At 43.8% G+C, this 21913-nt stretch overlaps 1 protein-coding gene across 5 annotated transcripts in view; it reads right to left on the bottom strand.

The window, feature by feature from the left end:
* CDK5RAP2 (CDK5 regulatory subunit associated protein 2) overlaps nucleotides 1-21913 on the bottom strand; it is a 169162-nt gene that overhangs the window by 134023 nt on the left and 13226 nt on the right. For 4 of the 5 annotated variants that reach the window (XM_059143514.1, XM_059143516.1, XM_059143517.1 and 1 more), the window contains exons 3-5: nucleotides 20787-20854; nucleotides 5307-5417; nucleotides 1740-1816 (exon numbers count right to left, since the gene is read on the bottom strand). In XM_059143514.1, coding sequence (XP_058999497.1) covers nucleotides 1740-1816; nucleotides 5307-5417; nucleotides 20787-20854 — 256 coding nt within the window. The remainder of the gene's footprint in view (nucleotides 1-1739; nucleotides 1817-5306; nucleotides 5418-20786; nucleotides 20855-21913) is intronic. The other variant, XM_059143515.1, reaches the window with a different exon arrangement.

Below are 21913 nucleotides of genomic sequence, written 5' to 3'. Positions count from 1 at the left end.
TCTCGCCATCACCCCTTCTAGAACTTAAGCCCCAAGTGTCCACCTGGATCACCAATGCATCCCCAGGGCAGCACACAACAGCTGCTTAATAAATATTTTCTGGATAAATTAATAAAACTGATCAGACCCAAAAAGGTCTGTTTCAGTGACCTGGGAACCTATGCACAGAAACACGTGCACGAGCCCTGAAACCATTCGGCCCTGTGTGTGGCATGGAAAAGAGTGCATCGTCTTCATGGGTTTGGGTTCCTGCAGGTGCATGCCTGTGAACAAGTCCTAGCCACGACCTGCAGCAGGTGGGGACAAAAAAAAAAAAAACCAAGTTCAAACTCTCCTACTGGCTTCCGACTTGGTAAAGTCGATCTGACTTCCTGCCAGAGAGATGTTGTGCTTCAAAACGAAAACAAGAATAGCAGCAAAATAGCAACAGAAACCAAAAAAACAAAAACTTATCAATCTAGTTTACTTGTTCAATCACTCACTTATTCATTGACTCGTTCAGAAAATACCACATGTGCAAGGCCGCCGTAACTCAGGGAAGCCCAGGAACCTCTAGTCTTAAGAGCCAGCAGCGGCCCAGCTTCCAGCGGCCAGCGGCATGGCAGTGAAAGGAATCACAGGGCCAGGCCCAGAGCAGTGCCACTCGTCCTAAACCGAAGGTGCCATGCTCCTGGCCCACCACATCACGCCAGAGCTTGGCTCCCGTGACAGATGAGGCGTTTTCACCTAAGCTTTCAGCCACATCCTTGGTGGCTCAGCCCTGGGAAGTCTTAGTCCATGCTCACCAAGCAAAATTCTGTACATTTTGGGGTCCTGGGCCCCCAGACGCCCTCTGTCCCTGTGCCTCCATGAGACTCCAGGCGTGCTATACACCTCCCCGGGCTCTGCTGAGCTGCAGACACGAGAAGAGGGCTCTGCAGATCTGCAGTATATAGCACAATTACGCAGTAAGCATTTATGAATAGATGGATAACCAATCAAGTCATAGACTGCATTCTTTAAGCTAGGCTTGTTGATCAATAAATATTTAAATTAATTATGTGATTAACTGAAATAACAGTTTTCAAATGGTTAGTTTTAAGCAGGACACCTTTTTGAAATAAAATATTACAAGAAACCCCAGTGCGCTGAACAGATACAGAAATTAGTTATTCTGAAAAAAAAGCCCTACCCTCTGCCCCCCAGCCTCACTCAGGACCCCTGTGAGCCCCTCCAGCTTCCACAGCAATGAAAATGAATGAGCTACCGCTAGAATTCAGGACAGGGATGGATCTCACATATATAGTGCTGAGGAAGGAGGCCAGGCACAAAAGGGTGTGTATACAGTGCACGATTCCATTCCTATAAAGTTCAGAAACGGGCAGAACTAAACTGATGCTATCGGTGGTCAGCGCAGTGGTTATCCTGGTGGAGAAGGCTAAGTTCTGGGAGCACAAAGGGGACTCCCGGAGGACTGGTGATGTTCTGGTTTATCTGGATGGTGCCCCATGAGTTGTGTTTGCTTACTGAAAAGTCATCACACTGTACCCCTAAGATGGGATAGTTTTCCCCATTATATTACACTTCAAAGTTTGCTGAAAATTAATTAAATAAAAACGAACACCTCCTTGGCATCCTTGGGGCCCAGAGAGAGCAAACTGGCCTAGAAAGTGCACGGCTGTGTCCTACTGACCCACTCAGCCTTCGCCACTGGGACCCCAAGCGCCCTGCAAGCAGGTGACAGGACAACAGGTACTCACGAGGCTTTGATGAGCAGCTGCTCTCTCTCCTGGAGGTCCCGTTTCAGACTCTCTACTTCCACCTTGAGTTCGATGTTCTTCCAGTCAAGAGCAGGAAAGAAAAGAAACAATGTAAAATGTGGAACACCTGAACGTCTGCAGTGGGGAAACCGCTTTCAGCACACACTAACTTACATGATGCTTATAATAGGCAGGTGCTAGATTCAAAACCTCATTAGCCTCAGGGCACAGGGAGAAGGGAATTATTAAACACTGGTGGTCTCACAAGAAAGCCCTGGGTTTCTCAAGACTTGGAACAATTATGTAAATTTTCCAAGCTTCTAACAGCCAGAGCATTCAAACACTGAGGCATAAATGTCATACAAGTGAGGCTGATTTAAAAATTGTTTGCCCTCCGCCAAGCAAATTTACAAGCAATTCTGCAGTTTGCTTTTACCATTCCAAGGCAATTACTTCTGGTTGTTTACAATCATGCATGCGGGGGCTGCAGCAGTGGGAATGTGTTACAGCTTCAAAAAAAAAAAAAAACAAAAACAAAAACAAAAAACCCCACAACATGTGGATGGATAACTGGGAGGTCACATCAGTGCATCTCACGGTCTCACGGCTCATCCAAAAGAGCCATGACTGCATGGGGCAAGCTGTCTATAAGGGACACCACGGTGCTCTCCAACCAACCACCCTTCTCCTAACGGACTGGGATGAGGGGAGTCACACATGGCCGTGGGCTTCTAACTCACGCGGGAATCCAAAGACAGACTCTCTGGCTAACAGACTGCAATGTGAGACAGAGGGGCAGGGTCGAGCTGCCCAAACTGGTCCACAAGTGTATTGCAGACAGAATATCAGATGAGCTCAAGTAGGAGAGACTGGGGTCTGAGTGTGTAGTTTGCAACGGGGTTGCTATAAACCCAAGATTTCTCTGAGATCTTGCTCCTGTTTGGTTTTAATAATTCATAACAATTTTATATTCTACTCCATAATACATGCATATTATTTTAAATAAAAGCCCCATTTCCAGGAAAATTTACCATCTCGGGGGACACACCTCCCATCTTTCTCCCAAGCAGCCCTGGGGCAACGAGGACCCCAGAATGAGAAGTCAGCAGGAATGAACACCAATCCATTCACGAGGACAGGAATTCGAACGCTCCCTCCCCTCTTTACCAGGAGGAAACTGTCCTAAGTCAGCAGCTGCTCGTGTATTTCTCCTGTCATGTCCCAGACATATCCCCATCACCTGGGACAGGCTGAGCATGGCACTCAGCACTGGGGACACCATGGTAAACAAGGCAGACACAAGCCCTGGCTTCACGCTAGCATCAAACACAAAACCGGAAGCACCAGCCTGTACTCGCCCTTGCAAGCACAAGTCCAGGAGGGAAAAAAGCAGAATGTGTCCTTTCAGGCCACTCAAGCGTCAAAGGAATGACACAAGCCCACCTGACACAGGGGATGTGGGGAGCAAAGGAGCTAACAGATGAGAAGGGCCTGGCAGACAGCGCTCAAGATTTTCTTCGCTGTCAACAACAAGAGCTGAACAAGTCATCTGTGAGGCCCAACTTTTTCTAAAAGAAGCTGATCTTCGAAGAAAGGATGCTACATGCCAGTGCATTGGTCTTCAACTGCATTTTGTGAAAACCCTTCAGACAGAGGGTTCCTTTTCTGCTCCAGGAAGGGCAGAGGGTTTCTGTGTGGGAACTGACACCAGATATTCTAAACTGCTTTCTGACAAACTAACTAGCTCCCAACCCAGGGATCTAAAAGGATGGAGGGCTCATGTGTCCTCTAGGCTATTTTTCTCAAGCCCAATTCCTCAAGTTATAAATTCATGCATGTGATAGTAAGTTTCCCAACCCCAAATCAAGACACCGTACAAGCTGAAAATGGAATACCATTATAAAAAAGAACGAAGAAGCTCTCAAACCACGGTTAAGGAAAGATATCCAAGATAGTGTTAAGGAAAAATGCAAGGTGCAGAACAGGACGTGCCTGTGTTTATGTAGAAAGGGGATTTATACAAACACACGCACACACATACACACACACACACGCTTGTATATACATAAAATTCCTCTGCATAAATAATTAATAACATCAGTTAGATCTGGGGAACTAGGAGACAAGGGTGGATGAAAGCCTTTTTAGTGTATTCCTCTGATGCCTTTTGAATTTCGAGCCATGTACTTATCCAAAAACTTGAAATAAAAGCGCAGTTAAATCAGGTCATCTATTCAAGCCATGTAAAAAGAAGAAAGGCTAAACAGCATAGGACAAAAGGTCAGCAGGCCTATGTGCAAAATCCACCTCTCATAGTAGCTATGTGACACCAAGCAAGTTACTGATCATCTCTGAATTTCAGTGTCCTTTTCTGTAAGATGAGGATAATCTCCACTGCACAGGGCTGTCCCAACAATTAAAATAAGATGATGAATGTATCAACGCCCAGGACAGTGCCTGACACAGAACAAGCAACTAACACAATTTGGCTCCTTATCGCCCAGAAGTATGTAACCGTACTTACATAGAAAATGTTTTAGGCTATTGGCCTTTCCTTCAAATTGTGACTGCATCTTCACTCCCTTCCAGAAAAGGAGACATTCTCACTGCCTTTCCACCCCCACACTACAGAAAAAAGAAAACCGTCTTAAGGCACAAGGGGGCTTTTCAATTCTTGGAAAAGCTCAGAAGCACAACAATCCCTCTTCAAGAAAAGCCCATTTAAGTTCAGCTGCTGAAACTCAAGGAGAGGTGCTTTTCTCCCTCCAAAAGTTTCCACTGGTCCAAACTTCAGAGGAGAAAAGATGGACCAATTCCCAGGCCGAGGGCGAATCTACTAGAGAAAGCCAAAAACTGGGCACTGAAATATTGCTCGTACTCATGTCTTTTCACGAAAGCCAAGTTCTGTTTTCCACTCTCAGGCGGAGGCCCCCAGGTCAAGACTTTAGAAGGGAACAGACGTTTTTCTGACAGTTTACAAGCAAGCGCACAAGGAATCCAGAAGAGTCACAGCACAGAAAACTGACAGTCCTAACCTGGGCTGCCAAGGGAAGCTCGGTAAGACAATGGTGACAATTGTCAAGCACTGACTGTGTGCTGGGGCTCCTCGTCTGTCATCTCATTCTAATCCACACCAACAACTCTGTGACAGAGGGATGATCACTTCCCCCTGAAAGCAAGCCCAGGGAGCTGAGGTGTCCTGCCTATGGTCACACGGGTTAGTTGGTAACAGCAGTTACCGGCAATCTGCGATTCCAAAGACATTCCACCACTTCACTGCTTTTGTCTAAATTATAAATAATTACAAAAAGGCAATGGAGATAAAGACAGTAAATCAGAATTCAGATTTTAAAACGAGAGAAAAGATTCCCTTAAAATTAATCTTGTATCTCTTTGCTTAATATTAAGGTCATCCTATTGTCTTTATGCTGCCCATAATCAATTCAAATTAAATGAAAGCAGCTCTGTCTATTCAGGCTCACTCTGAGAACAAATATTAATCAAATTTCTGCTGGGAAGGACTATGAGCAAAGACACTGGGGGTGGCGGTGAGAAGTGGGACCTCACAGTTTTATAGATGTGCTCGGTGGGGCCGTCAAATTCCTGTTGCATTCTTTCCTCCAGGAAATAGATGCGGAGCTTTAGATTAAAGTTTTCTTTCTTCAATTCAGTGATTTGCTGGAAAATAAGCACAGAAGGGTTATCGAAAAGCAAGCTCTAAAGCATGGTACCTGCATTAACCCCCACAGGTCCTAAGGCCTAAGGCCTAAGGATTTAATGTTAGGATTTAAATGTTAAATCCTACAGAAAATTTCCCTCTGCCGCAGCTGTACCAACCCAGGAGTAAGTCGTTCTCAATTTTAAGTTGTTCTCAAATTTAAGACAAGCTGAGCACTGGAATGATACTGACAGGAAAGAATTCATGTCTCCACATTGGTAATAAGTAAGGAAAAAAAGAAAAAGAAAATAGAAAGAAAGAGGCAAATCTCTTCTTTACAAAAGAAATCCAGTAAATAAACGTACAAGGATAAAAGGAAAAGAACACCACCATTATACAACCACCACAGTAGTAACTGATTCAGGCAAGAATCACCAGCACTAAAAGCATCAGATAAAAGATCACTGGAGAAAAGGATATTCACCCAGCTTCAAGATAATGCCCCCAAAATGGCTTATTAATTACAAAAGGAAAAGCTACCATTACTATTCATTTATTTTAAAATTTACTTATTTGAGAGAGACACAGAACATGGGCATGCATGGGGAGAGGGAGGAGGGGGAAGGAAAGAATCTCAAGCAGACTCCCCGCTGAGCACAGAGCCCAACACAGGGCTCAATCCCACAACCCTGTGATCACGACCTGAGCTGAAATCAAGAGTCCAATGCTTAACAGACTGAGCCACCTGGGTGCCCTGGTATTGGTACAATTTAGGAATCCAGTAGACATCACCTCAATCAAGGGAATATATTAAATATCACAAGTAGTAGGACAAACTGACGTGCCGTGCTTCCTGAAATAAAGCACTGAAAGCAGCAACTTCATTTAAAATGTTCCTGCCCACAACTTTGAGCCTGCACCCAATTAAGGAGTCCATCAGACAAAGCCAAATATAAGGATATTAGCAAAATAATAGGCCTGAACTCTTCAAAAATCTTTTTTTTTTTTTTTAAGATTTTAATTTATCTATTTGACAGAGAGAGATAAGCAGGAGAGGGAACACAAGCAGGGGAGTGGGAAAGGGAGAAACAAGTTTCCCGCTGAGCAGGGAGCGGATGTGGGGCTCGATCCCAGGACCCCGGGATCATGACCTGAGCCAAAGCCAGATGCTTAACAACTGAGCCATCCAGGTGCCCCTTCAAAAATCTTAACAACAATCTTAAGGCAAAAATGGTTGGGGAATTCTTTTTAATAAATAGAAGTAATGGAGGCATGATTACTAAGTGCAATGAAAACATACAATAAATCTTGAATTTTAAAAAAAAAGAAAAAAGCTTCATGAGGCTAAGTGGGGGAATCTGAGTAACAACTTTGTATTGGGTAACAGTATTATGATTTTGCAGGAGAATGTCCTAAGTAAGAAATACATGCTCTGTACTTAAGGATGCTGTCATGATGTCTGCACTTAACTCTAACAAGTAAGAAGGAATAGAAAGAGAGGAGAAAGCAAATGAAGCAAAATATTAATTGATGAACCTAGACACAGTATATACGGTTGGTTGTTGGGCAATTTTGCAACTTTTCCATAGGTTCACTTTGCTTGTTCATGGATACGCCCGCAGATACCATGGGTCGTAAAACAAAGCTTACAAATTTAAATAACTGAAATCAAACCATGTTCTCTGACCATAATAAACTTGAGCTAGAAATCAATAACAAAGAAAATGGAAAATCCCCAAATACTTAGAAATTAAATAACACATTTCTAAACAATCCATGGGTCAGAGAGGAAGTCTCACAGGAAATCAGAAAATATTTTGAATTAAATAAAAATGCAAATATTATCAAAATTTGTAGAGTGCAGTTAAAGTGGTGACTGGGAAAAATTTCTATGATTAAATGTGTTAGAAAATAAGAAAGGTTTCAAATCAACAATCTAAGCTTCTACCTTAAGAAGCTATAATAAGAGCAAAAAAGCCCCAAGCAAGCAAAATGACAGATATACTAAACATAAGAGCAGAAAATAATAAAATGGAAAGCAGAAAGATAACAGAAAAAAGCCTACTTGAAAAGATGGTTCTTTCAAATGATCAATGAAATTGACAGACCTCTGGCAAGACTGGAGAAGAAAAAAAGAGAAGACATAAGTTACCGATATCAAAGAACAAAAGAGAGGTTATCACTACAGTTCCCACAGCAGAGGGGTATTAAGAGAAAAATGCATACAACTCTATGCACATAAATTGGACAACTTGGATGAAATAACCCAATTCTGTGAAAAGCACAATTTATCAAAATTCACCAAAGAAGCAACAGATAGCCAGAATAGTCTTGTATCTATTTTAAAAATTGAATTTGTAATTAAAACCCTTCCAGGAAAGATAATTCTGAAACAAGATGATTTCAGTAGCAATTTTTATCAAATATTTAAAGAAGAAATCATACCATTTCTACACAATTTCTTGCAGAAAATGGAAGGTAAGGGAACTTTCCCACTTCATTTTATGAGGGCAACATTACCCCAATACCAATACCAGACAAAAAAAACATTACTATAGTCTATAGAAAACTATAGACTAAGTCATTCATGAATAGAGATGGAAAATCCTCAATTAATTTTAGCAAATTGAAAAAGCAGATTAATACATCATGAGTGGGATTTATCCCAGGAATATACGTCTAACTCAACACTCAAAAGGCAATCCATGTAATCTACCAGACTAAAAAACTAAGAAGAAAAAATATATAATCATATCAACAGATGCACAAAAAGCATCTGATAAAAACCAACAAGCCACTCAAGATAAATACTCAGCAAACTAGGAATTAAAGGAAACTTCTTAATCTGCTAAAGAGCATCTACAAAAAAACCCATACATTTACAAACAACATATTTAATTAAAGATGAAAAGCAATGCTATTTCCCTAACACTGGGAACAAGGAAAGGATATCCACTCTCACAATTCCTATTCAGCATTGCATTTGAAGTCCTAGACAGCGTAATAAGGCGAGGGAAAAGGAATAAAAGGCATCCAGTTTGGAAAGGAAGAAATAAACCCCATCCTTATCTGACGGCAATATGATTATCTACATAGAAAATCGCAAGGAATCTACAAAAAAGATCCCAGAATTCTGAGTTTAGCAAAGTCAATATGCAAATACCAAGCATATTTCAATAAACTAGAAACAAAAAACTGGAAACTGAACTTTTTTAAACACCATTTTAGAATACCTCCAAAAAAAATGTAAATTTATAAATATAAATCTGATAAAACATTACGTATGCTTAAAACCACAAAATGCTGAAGAAATCAAGAACCTAAATAAGTGAAGAGATTTACCAAATTCATGGATTGGAAGACAATATAATAAAGATGTCAATTCTCTCCAAACTGATCTATAGATTTAACATAATCCCAATCAAAATGCCCACAGGATTTCTGGTAGGTAGAAACAAGCTGATTACAAAATTTATATGGAACAGTAAAAGAGCTAGATGGGTGAAAACAACTTTGAAAGAGAATCCAATCAAGCAGACTACATAAATAGACCCATACAATTACAGCTAATTGATTTTTGAAAAAGCTGCTATTAACCTTAAAAATGAAACTGCCAGTTCTTCCACCAGCAAAAGATGGGTTTATTCAGGAAGAGCAGAGAATTGCAATCCAGGACAAGCAAGCTGTGGAAAAACCAGAGGCCAGTCCAGAGAACAGAGGCAAGAAATGCTGTTTTACACAGGAAAGGGATAAGTCGGGAAGGGCTGAAAAGTCCACTGGGGTAAACTGGGAGCTCTAAGTATGGTGGCTTCTCCCTGGGTGACAGTCTCTCATTGGCTGGGCTGTTGCGAGGCATAAGAAACCTTCCTTCCTCCTGCTGGGATAGTTAAGTACCTATGAGCAAGGAGCTTCTCCTCCGGCAGGCTCAGAGACTGACAAGTGACAGGGCTGAAAGCTCCCTCTCCTGGCCTCTAACTCCCTTCTAAACAAGGTTTTCCTTTTACTATTTTTCACAGTGCAAATAACAATTCAGTGGAGAATTGTATTTGGAGAAAGGCTAGTCTTTTCATTTTCAACAAATGCCATGGGAACAACTGGACATCCATCTACAAAATAATAAATCTGATCTGATGATTCGACATCATCATCTATTTCCAAAAAAAAATGAGCCTCAACCTATCATACCTTAAATAAAAGTTAACTCAAATTAGATCATAGATCTAAATGTAAAATATAAAATTAACTAACTTTTAGAAGAATAGATGGGAGAAATCCTTGGGACCCAGAGCTAGGCAGAGATCTTATCTAACACCCCAAAGCCATGATCCACTTTAAAAAAATTTTTGATCAATAAATTGAGCTTTGTCAGAATCTAACATTTGCTTTGAAAAACAGTGTTAAGAAAATGATTAGACAAGCTACCTCCTGGGAGAAAATATATGCAAATCACAAATCCAACATAGGAACAGTATTTAGAATACATAAATAACTCCCAAAATGTAATTATAAGAAAACCATCTAATTAAAAAGAAAAAAAAAATAGGCCAAAATTTTTCAAAGGAACTTCACAGAAGAAGATATACAGATGACATATCATCACAAGAAAAGATTTTCAACATCTTCAGTCATTAGGAAAACAGAAATTAAAACTACAGTGAGTTTTAGTACCTGTTAAAAATGGCTAAAAAAAAATTTTTTTTTAATTGAGAACACCAAATGCTGCTGAAGACATGGAGCAAACGGGATCTTCCAACTCCAGACGGGAACACAAAAATGGCACAGCCACTGCCTAAGAGTTCAGCAGTTCCTTACACCTCCTCCCCACCAAAAAAAAAAAAATCTACACTTAGGGCATGACTCAGCAATTCCACTCCTAGGTACTTACCCTAGAGGAATAAAAACCTACATTCCCCCAAAAACCTGTACACAAATGTTTACAACAACTTTAATAAGAGCCACCAAAACCTGGAAAGAACCCAATGTTCTTCAAAGGGTGACTACATAAAGTGTGTATCTGTATGATGGACTAATACCCAGTAACTATGATACAAACAACAACATGAATGAATTTCAAAGACCTTATGGTAAGGGAATGAAGTCAGCCTCAAAAGATTATGTTACTGTATGATACCATTTATAAGACATCAGGAAAAAGCAAAATTATAGGGACTGAGACCAGAGCACTAGTTGCCAGAGGTTTGGGGTAAAGAGAGGGCTTGATCATAAAGAGACAACGCAAGGGAATTTTTTGGCATTATGGAATGTTCTGTATTCTAATTGTGGTGATGGCTATATTAGCCTAGAACTGTACAGACATAAACCCAAAAAAACACATATTTATATGCTTTATACATATATATATGTGTATTTTGATTATGACAGCTTACAAGGGAGTACACACTTGTCACAACTCATCCAACACTTAAAACTGGTGAATTCTGCTCGTTTTAATTATATTTCAATAAAGTTGATTTTAAAAGAACTAAAATGAAATACAGTAAAATAGTAATAGCTATACTCGAATGTTAATACATCTCCGGGGGGTGGGGGAGGGGTCCAGCATTTTAAAAAAATAATTGGTTAGAGCATATAATACTTTTCAATAAATATATTTTTCGGACAGGGCACCTGGGTCGCTCAGTGGGTTAAGCCGCTGCCTTTGGCTCGGGTCGTGATCCCAGGGTCCTGGGATTGAGTCCCACATCCGGCTCTCTGCTTTGGCAGGGAGCCTGCTTCCCCCTCTCTCTCTCTCTGCCTGCCTCTCTGCTTACTTGTGATCTCTGTCTGTCAAATAAATAAAATCTTAGAAATATATATATATATATATATTTTTTGGACTGGATAAAAGAAAACGTTCAACAGACTGCATCAAACTGTCTGTCCTTTGCCCTCTTGTTAACACTTACATTTTCTGTTTTGTCACTAACGAGAACAGCACAAGAAACAATTGGTAAGTTCATTAAAGCCTCCCTTTAAATGTTTTAAGGAAACAGCACATAAAACATTGAAACAAAAAAGTCTACCCCACCAGATGCTTCCTATAAAGAGAAGCCTTATTCTATTACACAGCCAGCAATAAAATATTTATGGAGGTTGCTTAGAATACCTGCATTGTACACATTGCTACAATTCTTAACAACACTTGAAAGAATATCTGTCCTATTTATAGGTAAAGGAGTTTTAAACAAAACAAGAGAAAGGCCAATCAGCCTTGACAAGGTTAATACAGATAGGCCCAAGTGAACACAATCAACTAGAGGCACCATCTTTCCCACAACGCCAACCCTGTTCTCCACTTAATACCACTTCCCCCACAAGATTTTCCCTGACTAGCCCCATTACGCTGGACTGGGGACCCTTCTACATGTTTCCACATACCCTCTACTTCCTTTACAATAGCAGTTATCACACTGCATTGCACCAGCTGGTAACCTGCTTTTTTTTTTTTTTTTTTTTTAATTTTTTATTTTTTATAATCATATATTTTTTATATACATATATTTTTATCCCCAGGTCTGTGAATCACCAGGTTTACACACTTCACAGCACTCACCAAATCACATACCCTCCCCAATGTCCATAATCCCACCCCCTTCTCCCCAACCCCCTCCCCCCGGCAACCCTCAGTTTGTTTTGTGAGATTAAGAGTCACTTATGGTTTGTCTCCCTCCCAACCAAGCCATCTCCAAGAGATTGGGAGCCACGCTCACCTTATACGTTCTCGTCTGAAACTTAAGAGACAGTTACTAAATACCCAGTGGCTGCCTGACTGGATGGGTGGATACATTTAGGAATTTCTTGGGGCATCTGGGTGGCTCAGTCAGTTGAGCGTCTGACTCCGTTTCAGCTCCAATCATGATCTCAGCATGGTGGGATGGAGCCCTGTGTTGGGCTTCACGCTCATTGGGGAGTCTACTTGAGATTCTTGCTCCTTCTCCCCCTGCCCATCGCCCACTTAATTGCGCACACGGGTGAGCACGCACACACGTTCTCTCTACATATATATAAGAAGAAGAGGGGCGCCTGGGTGGCTTCTTGGGTTGAAGCCTCTGCCTTTGGCTCAGGTCATGATCCCAGGATTCTAGGATCGAGCCCCACATCGGGCTCTCTGCTCGGCAGGGAGCCTGCTTCCTCCTCTCTCTCTCTCTCTCTTCTGCCTGCCTCTCTGCCTACTTGTGACCTCTGTCTGCCAAATAAATAAATAAAATCTAAAAAAAAAAAAAAGAAGAAGAAGAATTTCTCAAAGGCAATATGATACAAGGAGAGTCCACAGACTTCAGATTCAGATCTGGTTCCCATCACACCATTGATTTTTGACCATCGCTCTTAGAATTAAACTCCCTGCCATGGGTACTGAGACCTGTATGATCTGACCACCCTGCCTCCTCTCCAGCCTCACTATCATCCTGTCCCTCACACACCATGTTCTCACTTCACTGGCCTCCTTTCTGGTCCTCAAATGCACCAAACCCATCTGCCGCCTGGCTCTCCGGGCAGCACTTGGTGGCCGCTTCAGTCCCGTGTTCTCATCACAGTTCAGAGGCCCATCCTAACCACCCCATCAAAAGTGGCCCCGTCTCTACAACCTCCACCTCGTCACTCTTGAACACAGAACTCTTTACAATCTGTACTCACTTATTTACACATCTATTATTCATTTTCACTCTGAGTATAGGACTATATTCCACTTCTGGAGGACAGGGACATCAGCTATCTGCTCACAGCTGTTTCCCTTGAGGTGTCAGCACGGTATCTGGAACACAGTGGCTGCTGCATCAACATTTATTAAAGGAGCAAATAAACAGATGAGTGAATACAATCCAGACCACCCTGTTAGGTGTATGACCGCAGTCAAGTTCATTTTTCTGTGTGCCTCCATTCCTTTTTATAGATTACAGGAATACTTATCTCAGAGACTGATTATAGGATTAAAAGAAATTAATTAGAATTTTTGGTATTGTACCTAGCATGACATAAGGGCTTAAAATATATTAATAATCTTCTCATTTGTATTTTTCCCTTTAAGAGAATCAAATTCAATAAGAAGTCGGGGGGAAAAAAAACCTTGAGCTGGAAAAACTGAAAACAGCTTACCATATAGTAGGAACAAACACCCCCAAAATAAAACCCACCAAATATGACTTAGAAACTTAATGCTGAAACATAAGCTAATACATGAGCTGTACTTTGCCACATCCCAGCCCTTGGAACCCCAGGACTGTGGAACTGCAGTCGTCTGAAATGGGAAACCTCCCAACATGATGATGGGTGGTGCTTTCCAAAGCTGGAAAGAGGCCCCAGCTCAGCAGCAGGACAGACTCTGAAGAAGCTGCTGTCACTCTGGCTTCCTCCCACTCCCCGTCAAAAGCTTGCCTAGCCTAGAGCTCCATCAGGAAGGGAAGAAAAACAAAAGCCAACAACATAAAAAAGAACCAGGGCAACTCCACCTCGGCCCACCTCTACTAAAATCTGAGCAAGGCACCTAACTCTGGTGATCAGTTTCAGTGGCCTGCAAGAGTCTGGGCACTCAGAGCTGAAGCTCACCCCACCAGGTCATCTTTGGATTCAAGGCAACAAGGGCAAAGAGCAAGGCCCTTCAAAGAGCAAAGGGCTCTTTTCTCAGGTCACTGGAAAAAGACTGACCTCCCAGTGCTACCACTTGTGAGCCATGTGACCTTGGGAAACTTATTTAACATCTTTGAGGCACTGCTGGCTCATCCATAAATAAGGATAAAAATCAGTTACCTCATGGGAGTGTTGTGACAATGATAGGAGTTATCTTGCAGGCAGAAAACAGAGGACAGCTTTCAAAGGAACCCATGTCTCACTCAAGCCCTCGATAAACAGATCTTTGGGCCATCATCAGTTTTTCTATGCTCTTTGAAAGTCCAAAAACTGTTAGGCCACTCACCTAGACATCACAAAAACCATGACCTCTTGCTGCCCAAAGTTCACCTCTGCTCAAAAATACAATATGTGAGATCATTCTGCCAGCAGCAGCTAAGCGAGGTTTGTAAAATGAGGAGGACACTTTGGAATCGGTTTCTGATTCCAATTCTCTCCCTCGTGTCTTTAAATCACGAAAACCGTTACTAGGCAAACATCTGTTTATTCACAAACAATACTGTAGCCATAACAGAATTTAAAAACTGAGCCCCAAACAACACTTGGAATATAACTACATTACAAAACCAATCTTTTTATGTTTTTTTCAGCCTGCTGGTCTGTCGTACATATTTTTTATGTTGTTGTAGAATTATTCATAATTATCAGGTGAGATAACCACCCTAGGTTCCACTGCACTGGCTCACAGCCAACTACTTGGCCATTCCTCTACTGAGAGATTATGGTTTCAGTGGGTCTCCTGGAAAGCGGACAGGCTTTACAATCAAAAAGACCAGTTTTAAATTTGCCTCTTTTAGTTTCTCAACACACCATGCTCACAGGCAAGTCATGTGAGCTCTCCAACCTCATCTGTGAAACACCTTCCTCAGGAACTTGTTGCAAGACAAAGAGATAAAAAATGTAAAACACAATTCCCTTGTTTCTATTTCTTCACAATGGTACACAATGTGGCAACAAACAGCTTCACACACAGAGCTTTTTCCTTCCACTGGGTTGTTTCCTAGGACAAATTTCCCCCAAACAGATTACTGAGCTCAAGAGTAATACTATTTTTATGACTATCAAAATCTCTTTCCAAATGGCCTTCAAAAAGATTGTAAAAATTTACACTGCCCAGCCCGCCATCTGGCCAGGTTCTGGAGGGCACGGGCAGGACGTGCAGAGGTGTGAGAACATACAGCATTCAATCTGGTAAGCAGGAGGCCAAGGACGAGCCGTAAGCAAGGGTGAACCCTGCACTTAACACTGACCAGACAGCCCACCAGCCACAAGTCAAACTTGAGTCCCACAGCCCTGGGTGCTGCCAAGTCCCATCTGGAACACAGCCAGCACCAAGGACAGCGGCCACAACCCCACTTGGCCAGCTACAGACCATCCTGAACGCCGTCCACTGACCCGCCTCCCACACAGTTCTTGGTCTCCTGCCTTGCTCGAATCACACCCCTTGTTCTCCCTTCTTAGCCTCACCTGCCTGCATTACTGATTGCTCTACTATAACCCAGCGTGGCCCCACCCCAATCACAAACTCCAGCCTGCTCCAACTACCAGTCTTAGCCACTATCTCAACAACAGCAGCCCCCACCCCACCGCAGGCTTAAGGCCCCAGGAGCTGTCCCGGCGTCCGTTAACTTCATCTTCATCACAACCGCACGTGACAGAAATTATTTACCCATGTCACAGACAAAGCAACCAAAATTTACAGATCTGGTTTCTTATATAAGGTCATACATTCATTTAGTTAACAAACATTTATTGAGCACCCACCATCCTGTTAGGTTTGCTGAGAACCAGGGAGAGAGTAGAAAGACACATGTTAAGCAAGTACATAAACAAGACATGTAATTACAAACAATTGTAAGATCCGGAGTGGAAAAGGCCGGGTGCTGAGTGCCTGCTATCAGAGAGAATAATGGAGGTCTCTGGCAATTTGGGGAAGGAGTTAGGGACAGCCTGTCTAACGAGGTCACATTAAAGCTGGGACATGAAGGGCAGGGGCCTGCCGTTCAAGGATAGGGAGAAAGGGGATTCCAGGCAGAGGGAGGAGCACGTGAGAAGGCCCTACCCACATGGGTTAGTGAGAGCAGCCCGTGCGGCCGAGCACAGGGCATAATGGAGACAGGCAGGTGCTGACCTCAGCAGTGCAGGACGAGCCCATCACACAGGGCAGGGTCTTGTGGACCATGGCGAGAAGTTAAGGATTTCATTCCAAGATCAAAAAAATTTCACAGATGGATCAAGAGAAACTGAACATTGCTGGGACCTATCAATGTCCCCAGAACCGAGGGAGTTGGCTGTGATAAACAGTCCTCAGATTAGAATGGACACACCAGCATTTATATACCCACCATGTGCCAGGCATCCCATGAGATGCTTCCCAAACCCTCAGGACTACTCTGACTCAAAAGACAGTACCGGCCCCACTTTACAGATGGGCTTCTCGAAATGACTTAACCGAGCTCATAGGTCAGTTAGTGGCAGAGCAAGACCTAAAGCCCTCTCCTGGTCATTCTCCAGTCCATGTCATATACGAACACCACGGAGCATGAAAAGCTTCCCAGGCAGGGCCTACGGGATGGGGTGGAGGACAAGGGCATCTCTTCTCTGGGGATAAGTAACTCACCATAGACAGGTCACAGAACAAATCTAGTGATGCAAACCTCCTAGGTAAAACACTAAATCTGACCAACTGCCTCAGCTGAGACCAGGAATTGCCAACAGAAGGGACTAAAGGCCCAGATACAAGAACACCAGCACCTCAGGGCAGGTGGTTGTGAGACAAGAGCTGCAGAATTTACCCTAAGGACCTCATCTTGGAACCGTAAAATGATATACGCACAAGGATACTCATCGAAGCTTCGTAAGAGTGAAAAAGTCAGGGGCGCCTGAGTGGCTCAGTGGGTTAAAGCCCCTGCCTTTGGCTCAGGCCATGATCCCGGGGTCCTGGGATCAAGTCCCGCATTGGGCTCTCTGCTCAGCAGGGAGCCTGCTTCCCCCTCTCTTTCTGCCTGCCTCTCTTCCTACTTGTGATCTCTCTCTCTCTGTCATATAAATAAATAAAACCTTTTTAAAAAAAGGTGAAAAATTAGAAACCACCTGGGATGACCCGCAGGAAGAGATTATGTGAACTAAGTTTCTAGCCCTCCCTTTTAATACAAGTCTTTGTGAACAGCTGGTCATTAAATAATACTATCCACTGTATTAACTGAAATGGAAAGCTACCCATGTCATTCTCTGTCTAGAAGCCACAGGAAAAGCCAGAATTCAAACTTTCCATGTACAGATAAAGATAGCAACATGAACATTTACGCTGATCCAGGTTCTGGGCCTTCCCTAATCACCCGAAAAATTCTGAGAGCGAGAGAGAAAAATCGATTGACTCTAACATCCAGAACAGGTCTCACCACAACAGCATAATCCTTTACTAAACGCTGCCTCTGCCAGGCCTCCTCAGGTCAGGAGCCCCCACTACACTCTCAGCTAGAAAGGACCAGTGAGACAGGCTCCTACCGAAGACCAAGCTGACTGGACAGCCTTCTCCCCTAAGGCCTGCCCTATCGGTGAGTACAGCCTCAGCTAATGAGCTCTGAGACAAGAGACCACCAGTTGAAAGACCCAAAAGAAGGAAAGTGGCTTTCACATGCTGGAGTAAGGAAAGATCTGCCTGTGTAGACCTGCTTCCCAGCCTGGGTAAGTCTGTGCCCTCCCTGGGCTGCAGAGCACCTGCGTGTCCAACGAAGGGACAGGAGGAGCTCCCCCAGATTTGGGACCCTGCCCGCTTTCTGACCCCTCCTGACCACATCCTGGGCTCCAGCATCACCCTCGCAGCAGCCCTTCACTGACAGCCCACCACCAGGCTGGCTGTTCCCTCCTCCCAGCACCAACCCCAGGGGCTTTTAAAAGCACAATTCTGGTCATTTCCCTCCCAGATTAACATCTACCACCAGCAACCCTTCATCTTCAAGACAAAGGTCAACCAAAGCAGTGTAACACACAAGACCCCCAACCCCTGCCTTCTTTGGTGGCTTACTTGTCTCAGGATCCCGGACATGGCCCCCTTCCAGCCAGAGGGAGCTTACAATCCCCTAAACCCCTTGAGCCCAGCACTCCTGTGCTGCCCTTGCCCACATTGAGTCCCTGTGCCTGGGATGCTCTCCTAGTCTCTCACCTTGGCTAATGCCTCCTTGTCCCTGATGACCCAACTGGAGGGATGCTTCCTCCAGGGAGGCTTCCCTGAATCCCCCAGGCCAGGTTCAGAGCCCTCCTCTGTCCCCCACAGCACTCTGAACTTACCTCTGTCACTGCACTGTTTCCCAATCCATCTCCCCAACCAGCCTGTGACAGGGATGCCTACCTGGGCCTGGTCTTCATCTACTGCAGACTCCCTAGTCCCGGGCACACAGCCTGGCACAGGGCATATATTCAAAATATCTGTCAATGAATGGATGAACTCTGACCAAAACCAGGAGGCTGATGTCTTGCGAGACATTAGCTAACAGACCCTGACGCTCAGTTTCCCAGCATTTGAGACTAGCATAAGAGGAAGCCTGAGTTTCCCTTTAAATCAAAAGTATTAGGAAGCCTGAGTTTCCCTTTAAATCAAAAGTATTCCAACCCCTCCTTAACATGCATGCTAACTTTAAAATTAGCATTCAATGCCAAAAGCATTTCCTATAAGCATCCCACAGAAAGTTCAGACCACCTCCACACAGAGATCATGCACTTCGCAGCTCAGGCCAAATGGAACATTTCAGTGACTCATAAAGACTTGAAAGGGAGACGCTGAGAACACTGTGGTCATTTCCATTTCAACAGCAGAATTTGCTCTGGAAAATGCTACAATAAAAAATATTAATGCCATAAAAACCGAACAGCAGCCGAAGGACCTCAGTCATAAAGAAAAAACATAAATCCTAAAACCTATCAGCATAGAAGGCTCCCTCTCACCTTCAAGAAAAACAATGTTTAGGTCCTCGGGAACCCATCTAGGGAAGGGAGACTTAAGTCCGTGACAGAGTTAAGGAAAAGAAGAGCGGACGGACGACATGACGGTGAGGAGAAAGAGCTGACACAAAGAAGGAACTCGGTGTCTGGCCTCCCCACGCCTCACACGCACACGCCCGCTCCGCCCTCACTGCAGCCCGAAGCAGCAGAAACTGTGATTGTGCTCATGGCAGAGACAAAGGACAGAGAGATGACGGGACCGGCCCAAGGTCCCCCCACAGGCAGCCGGCTCCAGAGGCCGGGCCCCCAGGTGGCACAGACAGCCTCCCAGAGCAGCTCTTCATGTCACATGCTGGGCCTCGCTGTCTCCTACCTACAGAACGAGGGTTGGACTCAATTCTCAGATTCCTTCCCATTCAAAAGGCACACGATTAAGTGTGAAACCACCATTCCAAGATTCTGTTAAGTTTTTCCATCTAGAAATAAAATTCAAAATGGTGCCCTTCAAAAATTAAATAACTCTGTATCTTGCGGAGCAGCTCTTATATTAAAGGAACACACGTGAAGAGCTGAACATTTAACGTGCCCAGCTCAGAGCCAGAGCTCAATAAACAGCAGCTATTATTACTCTTATGATAAAACAGCAACAGCCATTTAATACCAGAGCACGTTTTAATTATACACGATGTGGAATAATCAAATCTCATTTGTTTGAGGCCCCAGACCCCACAGCATAGATCGGGTTGTACAGTTGAAATTAGAACAACTCAAAGCTCGGAAATTACTTGTTTCCATTAGAGATCTGACAAGTCATTTCTTCAATTGGTCACTGGTGGTTTGCAGATAACTATTAGCAGTAATGAGTATTCTAAATTAAATCCAGAGACAGTACCGCTCTGCTCTGTAAAGACAACTGGGGAGAGAGAAACGTAATTGTGCAGCGTCCTTCTCTCTGTCCTCCACCTTCTCCCTGATAAACATCTCCTGTGTCTTGCATAGTCTGGCTTTCATTTGGCTACAAATGAAGAAGGGTCTAATCCTTCCCATGATAAATGAGCACGCTGAACAGGTAACTTGTTAAGGAGAATTGGAATTGGAAAAATAACCTCATTTTCCTGTTTCTTGACAACAAGCCCCCTCCACTAACAGATGAAAAACACGATGCTGGAAGACACTTAGCACGGGAGCCGGATCCGTCACCACGTAACCCGTCCTCACTCTGTATGCAGACCTGGGGACAGGCAGCTCCCGTCTCCTTCCACAGCAACAAAGATGAAGCCTGCAAAAGGCAAGGCACTGGCACACGATAGTGGAAAGAATAATGGAATCCTTAAAAACCTGGATTCCAATCCCGGCTCCGCCACTCGAGAATTATGTGACTGTAAACGAATCTCTCTTAGGCTTAAGATTTCTTATCTGTAAAATGGGGATAATATAAGTGTCTCAAAGAGTTCTGGCAAGGACTAAATGGGACCATTGGTAACATGCCTTACGTTACAGGGACGCCTTTGGCAAACGTGAGCTCCTCTCACTGGGCGGTCTGGGAAGAGCTTTATGTCCGGGCCACAGGGAGGACACCAAACTCCCCAAAGCTGGAAACTGGTGATCCTGGCGGAACCCGTGTCTGGCCCCTTGTACAAAAGGGCTGACGGCATAGGTATGGGCTTGTCACACGGAGAACGCCCATAAGACACGGCACTGCCCCTGACTCTGGCATTATCCAGCCTCGACACTTCTTAAGAACTACAGCTCCCCCCGGGCCTGGCTGGACAGCAGCAGCAGACGTGGTTTGTGAGGGAAGATGATGTGGCATCTCCACTTACATTTTCAAAGTCCTTCATGTTCCGTGCTCTGGTGGGAGACACCGTTTCTTCTGACACGTTTGGGAGCACTATAAAAAAGGTAAAACAGACACAGGAAAACGGCATGGTATGCAAATTGCCCAGAAACTTTATAGGGAATAGAGCCCAGAAAAGAAAAAAGGAAAAAAAAAAAAAAAGGCAAGAACAGCTCCCACAGTATATCCTGCTGGCATTTTCTGTCTGTTGCGATTTACTGGCTTGAGTCTAGGGAAAGCTCGAAACCATTAGATTTCAAATATTTACAAATTACTTAAAGTAGCCCCAGTGTAACGTGTCAGAGAACAAACCCAAAAAACGCGCCAGGCTGGGGCCCAGCCAAACTGTGCTGATAAGCACTTCCCCAGTGCTTGTCATACGGTTCTCCTGCTGCGCGGTGTACCCTCTTCACGTGCCAGCGACTGAAGCAGAGGTCACTGACTGGGGTTGGCAAACTTTTCCTTAAAATGCCAGGCAATAAATATTTTAGGCTCTGTAGAACATAAAGCCCAAAATCTGTCACAACTGGTCAGCTCTTCTGTCGTAGCACAAAAAACAGTCACAGAAAATCCATAAGGAAGGAAGCTGCGTTCCCGGAAGTTTTACTTCCAAATGCAAGCAGCAGGTTGGAAACTGCCCATCCCCGCTTCAGGGTGATTACAGACTTGGCCGATGCCCAAAGCTTTCCACAGTTCCTTTCTTCCAACAAACGTTTACTACACACCTACTGTGTGCCAAGCGTCATGCTAGGTGCTGGGGAAAGAAGGGACAAAGAGACGGTGAGCCTGTGCTCAAAAGGCTCTGACCTAGGGGGCAAGACAGGCGGGTAACCAAACTGGCACCGTGCTCACAGAGTGCCTGGCGCTGTTCGGATGTTGGGGGAACGTGCACGGCATCAGTGAATGAATCCATTCTTCCAACAAATATGCGCTGGGGGCCTACTCTCCGCCCGGCACAATTCTAGATCTGGCTACATCAGGAAACAAACAAATGGAGCTGATGGGCTTGAGAGAGAAGATGGAAATGAGCAAAATAACAGGATAATTACATAGGATGTGAGAAGGTGAGAAAGGCCATGGAGAAAACTTCAGTGGATAACGACTGGAAAGATC

This window comes from Mustela lutreola, chromosome 12, assembly GCF_030435805.1.
Source record: "Mustela lutreola isolate mMusLut2 chromosome 12, mMusLut2.pri, whole genome shotgun sequence".
NCBI lineage: Eukaryota > Metazoa > Chordata > Mammalia > Carnivora > Mustelidae > Mustela > Mustela lutreola.
The sequence above is the reverse complement of the archived record's forward strand: the minus strand, read 5'-3'. Positions and strand labels throughout refer to the sequence as shown.